Genomic DNA, 6,584 nt, shown 5'->3' with positions numbered 1-6,584 from the left:
GCTTTGTTGCCCTGTGCAAGGTTCCAATACAAAGTCCTTTTGCTTTGTTGCCCTGTGCAAGGTTCCAATACAAAGTTATAACTACCTCATACAGGTGCCCCTGACCAGAGGGAAATTGCTATGCCCCTCCAAGAGCCACGTTCAAGGCCTGCAAACCTGTCCACTCAGAAGACAATGAGCCACGTTCAAGGCCTGCAAACCTGTCCACTCAGAAGACAATGAGCCACGTTCAAGGCCTGCAAACCTGTCCACTCAGAAGACAATGAGCCACGTTCAAGGCCTGCAAACCTGTCCACTCAGAAGACAATGAGCCACGTTCAAGGCCTGCAAAACTGTCCACTCAGAAGACAATGAGCCACGTTCAAGGCCTGCAAACCTGTCCACTCAGAAGACAATTTGTCAAGGTTTACGATCAAACCAATGCAAGCCACACCTTCAATTAGAATTCGATGCATTTGGGTTGGGTCACAGCTCAAGCAAATCCTGAAAAAGTACCTACTATATTTGGCATTATCCTGATATAAAAATACACATTGCATTGAGCCAGCAATGGACACTAGAAAACTGTTCATGCACAAATACATTGTATAAAGATATGTACGGAGACAATAACACCAACACGTACACTAACAATCACAAATGCTGGGCTTTTTCAAACCTCGACTCGAGCTCCAGTTTGGGCTTAAGCTCTGGTTTTGGGCTCCCTCATCAATTATGGAACAGTGTACATTTTGCACACAGTGTTTGCAACATCAAATGAAGCCCAGAGCGGAGCCTGTTTGGAAAAAGCCTCAGTAAATTAACATTCAATTAGTTGCCAACCTATGGGTCAAGTTTTATTTATTTGTACAGTAATAAGTCAAGGCACAAGACTTTCTTGTGGGATAAGGTAATGAGGAAGTCAATTGAGTTTGTATTTAAATAGTACACTTGATGTCTTATAATAAGGAGAAGGTACAACAAGAGTCAACACTTCAAACAAAGTCTGTCCTAGTCACTCGTTGTTCCATCCAGTAGAAACTCTAACTAACAGAAGGTTTCCAGAGAAAAAATATCAATCATTTTCCAAACAAAATGGAAATGTTTTGGACGGAATGTTAATCTCAGGATGGTTGATATTTGTAGCAGTAAGTCATGCTGACCGGCAGATTTAACATGAGTTATTTTGTAACTCGGTTGTTGAGTTGCTGTACCTTTTCTTTATAAAGACGATATTTACAAAAGTAACTTTACACACTGCTAACTTCTTTGTCATGTTCCCTGCGTTCACTAGCAACAATGAATACAAAATATCATTGTACTGCAATGGGACACCAGACTATAATGCCTCCCAGCCTCATTCTGGTTACAATGGCCCTTATCAAAACCACAGTTTCATTAAACTTGGGCTCCTTACTCAAACCTAGGCCCAATTTCATGGCTCTGTTTGACGTAAGCAAAGAATCGGCTCTTACAGAAGCAGGAAACTCAGCGCTTACGTCAAACGAATTTCGCGGGTTAGCAGGGAATTTTTGCTTACAAGTGCACGAGCATACTCCACATTACTAGACATTCTTTGCTTACACGGATAGCACAGAAATTTGGCACTTGCACAATAAGCGATAAATGGTGATAGTAAGCATGGCATTCAGTCGTAAGCAGAGCTGTGAAATTGGGCCATGTCTGGTGTCTAAGCCAGAGCCAAAGCCATAGCTTAAGCCATAGTTTCCAAAACAGCCATTGATTGAAATGAGAGAATATTACAAAATGGCTACACCATGGTGTGACCATCATGGCCTTGTTCCCTGTACACCAAGTGACAATTATAGTTCTGAGTGTCATTACTTGGACTACTTTTCTGTTCCAGCCTCTGTATGACATGAATGAGAGATTCACAAGATGGCCGCTGCATGAGTTAGGTCTACAACAATTAATTTATACAACATTTACAATGATAAATATACTGTCACTTTTACTATAAAAACAAAAAAATATACAAAATTATAATTCATTTAAAGAAATTAACATTTGATTATTGTTGTTAAACCTATACAAGTTTGTTCTACTTTGTGACACTCATAATAGTAAAAGGTACAGTAGCAGGAACCGAGTACTTAGCGACTATTAGCAGCATTACCCCTCGGATACAAAATACATGCCAAAAGATGCTTAGCAAAGTTAGCATCTCTACGGATTGATCCTTCTACATCATTCAAATGATAAAGGCACTTTGCTAACTTTTAACATGGAAGAGGTGTTTTTCAGGGTTTTGCCGGGGTAATGTTACATCATGTTTTGAATCCATGCTTTGACGGCTCAGGGAAAATGTCTGGATGTCTTCATAAAGACTAAATTGACTTCAAAAGAACTGCTAGAAAAATTAAATTGAAGATGGGTTTTACCCATAATACAGACCTAATGGTCTACATCAAACAATTAAGTACATGGCTTGGCTTTGTAGCCAGGGGAAACTCTGCTAATAAGATGAAAGGTTTTAAAGATTCATAAAGGTACTGGGCAGTATTTTGTACAAAGCACCAAGATTCATCTCAAGTTGAGTTGTCTCATATTGCCATAGTAATTTGCATTACTCTTGCATGATCCAGAATGAATCTACAACCTACAAATACATTTATAGATCTGTTGATCTAACACCAACATTAAGAGAAGGCATACTTCTTGGGCTATCCAACGTGGTAAGATGAGAAGTCCTATCACTGTCTAGACGTAGGGACTGAGGTCGATCAACTTCAACCTCTGTTAAAGAAACGGCTGGTTGCAGTTCACCCAGCTGATGAAGCTGAGATGAAGACGATTCAAAAATCTCTTCTGAGCAACTTTTACTTTTCAAGTCTACACTTTGAGATGTAGAGGCAGAGAAGTTCCCTTCACAGCTACACTCTGATGGGCATTCACTATCTGCAATCACTGCGCTTAACTCTGAGTTGATTGAATCGTTGATGCTGACTGTATCCATGTTACTGCATGGTGCTTCAGAGATTCTATCGCTGATTTTGACGCTATTCTTCTTGCCACTACGACTTCTACTCTTTGTATTCTTGGTTTTACGCATGACGCTGGTTGGATTGCTGGTACTAACACTGCTCTTTAATTCCCAGATATCTTCACTTGGTCCATTGCGTCTTTCCTCTTGAGTGCCAACGACACCTGTAGGACCACTAGATGTGTGAGTCAGTATGCTGTGCTCTGCACTGCTGTTACTCCCACTGCTTAATCTAGATTTGTAACCAGGTCTCTCAATGTCCAGCTGTACTTCCAGAGAGTCATTCCCAAGTGAAGTAATGTTGTTTTCTAAAGAAAAGATAACAGTCCAGTTAGAATCAGATGTTTCATAATGTCTACATGGAGTTGCCTTCATTTTTACCAGGGTGGGTGTAGGTTAGACAAGTTTCCACAAGCTTAGTTTGTGACTTTTTGTAAAAACAAAATTCATATGATAAGGATCTAAGTGTGAATTAAGTCAAACATTGAATGCAATTCTTTTGTGCATTGACAAAAATATCACTTGGTAATAAGATCTGGCCTTTCATTGCACAAGTTGAAGCTGAACTCAGATTTCACCTTGTGATGATATTCTGTGACATGCACCTACATCTTGCAATACTTGTATATTACCCACTGATATTTAGCAATAATGTACTTGTACAAATTGGCATGCTTTAATCAAATAAACTCTTGGAATTCATCATGTTCATGCACTGAACTACATAGTTAAATTACTGAGAATTTGTACCTGTGTCTATTTGCAGGGTACCAGCTACAGCAGCTACACTGCAGTTACCGCATAGACTAATGGAAGCTGATTCACTGCTAAGGCTAGTAGCGCTTTGGTTGCTATGGTCAACCTCTGCATGAACATCCAACCTAAAAGAGAACAAACAAACAATCAATAATAAAAACATTGCTTCTGAGGTCTCATGATCAGGGATGAGATTCATTCCTAAGTAAAAACAGTCTGAAACTACGCTCTTAAATTATAGCAGTTTAACTGGAATGATGGCATTTCCACCTTCTAACCCTGGAGTTACAGATTCTAAGGAGCTTTTGGCAACAGTATCCTCAGCACTAGAGAGGTAGACCAAAAGTCCAGGTTTTATTTCTAAAAATAACATATGTTTTTGTCACCAAGCAGATACAGAAAAGTCTGAATTCGGATAATTATTGTTTAATGCCTGTGAAACTTTGCTCTATATTTTAGGAAATTGACTGAAATGACGGTGCTTCCCATTTGTAATAACCCCTGAAGTCATAGATTTCAAGGAGCTTCTGTAAACAGTATTCTCAACACTAGAGAACCAGATCCAATAGCAGGTTGTATCTATAAATAACAGCTATTTCTGTCACCAAAAAGATACAAAAAACAGTACGAATTCAGATAAGAATTTCTCATCCCAATGTAGCACACAGTAAGATAAATGGCGTTAAGTATAAAGAAAGGAGTTTGTAGATCAAACATTGAATGAGTACCTACATCCTTTCCGTCACTGTGGTCTAGTGGTTAGACTGCAGGACTTTCAATCACAAGGTTGTGGGTTCAAATCCCCCAAGCTTACAGCCAATTTCACAATGACTAGAACAAATTTTGTCGCTTAGTTACATACCAAACATTTTTGATTTGTGCAATTCATAATCACCTATAGATGTTTGTATGAGAGAGATGGCTGTTTTTATCCCCTTGTGGGAGTTTGCCGTGTTCCCTTGATGGGAAGATCCTTCCCTGGTTGCCACTTACCTATGAGAGTGAAGTACTAATGGTCCAACACCACCACTACCAGACAGGCTACCAGTTAGACTAGCTCCAGCTATAGCTCTTGTGCTTGCATTATCACTGACTGTATCATCACCTATGACTCCAGCAACCTCTAAATGACTAGAACTCTCTCTAGTCATTGATGCTTCACCAATGCTTGCATTCACAACTGCACTGTTCACATCAGGGTTTATCTCTGAAATATAAATATATGAAAATATATCAGGTTGGATTCGAACCTCAACATTTTATAATCTACATGTAGGCCAGGGGTGGACTTCACAATGAGTAAAGACTAACCTTATCTCGAGTTAGGATGAGTAACTTAGGACTAGCCGTAAGTTTTTATCATCTCCTAGGACTAGTCCTAAGTTAGGACTAGCCTAGGGGTGGACTTCACAATGAGTAAAGACTAACCTTATCTCGAGTTAGGATGAGTAACTTAAGACTAGCCTTAAGTTTTTGTCATCTCCTAGGACTAGTCCTAAGTTAGGACTAGTCCTAGGGGTGGACTTCACAATGAGTAAAGACTAACCTTATCTCGAGTTAGGATGAGTAACTTAAGACTAGCCTCAAGTTTTTATCATCTCCTAGGACTAGTCCTAAGTTAGGACTAGTCCTAGGGGTGGACTTCACAATGAGTAAAGACTAACCTTATCTCGAGTTAGGATGAGTAACTTAAGACTAGCTTAAGTTTTTATCATCTCCTAGGACTAGTCCTAAGTTAGGACTAGTCCTAGGGGTGGACTTCACAATGAGTAAAGACTTACCTTATATCGAGTTAGGATGAGTAACTTAGGACTAGCCTTAAGTTTTTATCATCTCCTAGGACTAGTCCTAAGTTAGGACTAGTCCTAGTGGTGGACTTCACAATGAGTAAAGACTAACCTTATCTCGAGTTAGGATGAGTAACTTAAGACTAGCCTCAAGTTTTTATCATCTCCTAGGACTAGTCCTAAGTTAGGACTAGTCCTAGGGGTGGACTTCACAATGAGTAAAGACTAACCTTATCTCGAGTTAGGATGAGTAACTTAAGACTAGCTTAAGTTTTTATCATCTCCTAGGACTAGTCCTAAGTTAGGACTAGTCCTAGGGGTGGACTTCACAATGAGTAAAGACTTACCTTATATCGAGTTAGGATGAGTAACTTAGGACTAGCCTTAAGTTTTTATCATCTCCTAGGACTAGTCCTAAGTTAGGACTAGTCCTAGTGGTGGACTTCACAATGAGTAAAGACTAACCTTATCTCGAGTTAGGATGAGTAACTTAAGACTAGCCTTAAGTTTTTATCATCTCCTAGGACTAGTCCTAAGTTAGGACTAGTCCTAGGGGTGGACTTCACAATGAGTAAAGACTAACCTTATCTCGAGTTAGGATGAGTAACTTAAGACTAGCCTTAAGTTTTTACCATCTCCTAGGACTAGTCCTAAGTTAGGACTAGTCCTAAGTTAGGACTAGTCCTAAGTTAGGACTAGTCCTAAGTAAGGACTAGTCCTAAGTTAGGACTAGTCCTAAGTAAGGACTAGTCCTAAGTTAGGACTAGTCCTAAGTTAGGACTAGTCATAAGTTAGGACTAGTCATAAGTTAGGACTAGTCCTAAGTTAGGACTAGTCATAAGTTAGGACTAGTCCTAAGTTAGGACTAGTCCTAAGTTAGGACTAGTCCTAAGTAAGGACTATCTTTGTGAAATCAACCCCTGATGTCTTACCACTAGACCAACAAGCCTTTCCTTTTATAAGAAATCAGTTTTAATTGTATACAAATCAGAATGCACCTTGTAAACAGTAAGTGGTGCATAGCTGTAAAGCTAAACTTGTAACTATTCTTTATTCCT

The 6,584-nt window shown here is 39.4% G+C and overlaps 1 protein-coding gene across 1 annotated transcript in view; it reads right to left on the bottom strand.

Annotated features, from left to right (window-relative positions):
* The window catches only part of LOC117300672 (E3 ubiquitin-protein ligase RNF19A-like), a 42,808-nt gene continuing 36,224 nt past the window's right edge, over positions 1-6,584 (bottom strand). The window contains exons 8-10 of the mRNA XM_033784382.1: positions 4,733-4,946; positions 3,734-3,864; positions 1-3,291 (exon numbers count right to left, since the gene is read on the bottom strand). Of these exons, the coding sequence (XP_033640273.1) occupies positions 2,612-3,291; positions 3,734-3,864; positions 4,733-4,946 (1,025 nt within the window). The 3' untranslated portion in view covers positions 1-2,611. The remainder of the gene's footprint in view (positions 3,292-3,733; positions 3,865-4,732; positions 4,947-6,584) is intronic.

Source organism: Asterias rubens, chromosome 16 (assembly GCF_902459465.1).
Source record: "Asterias rubens chromosome 16, eAstRub1.3, whole genome shotgun sequence".
Taxonomy (NCBI): Eukaryota; Metazoa; Echinodermata; class Asteroidea; order Forcipulatida; family Asteriidae; genus Asterias; species Asterias rubens.
Note: the sequence above shows the minus strand (reverse complement) of the source record. Positions and strands in the feature narration are given on the sequence as shown.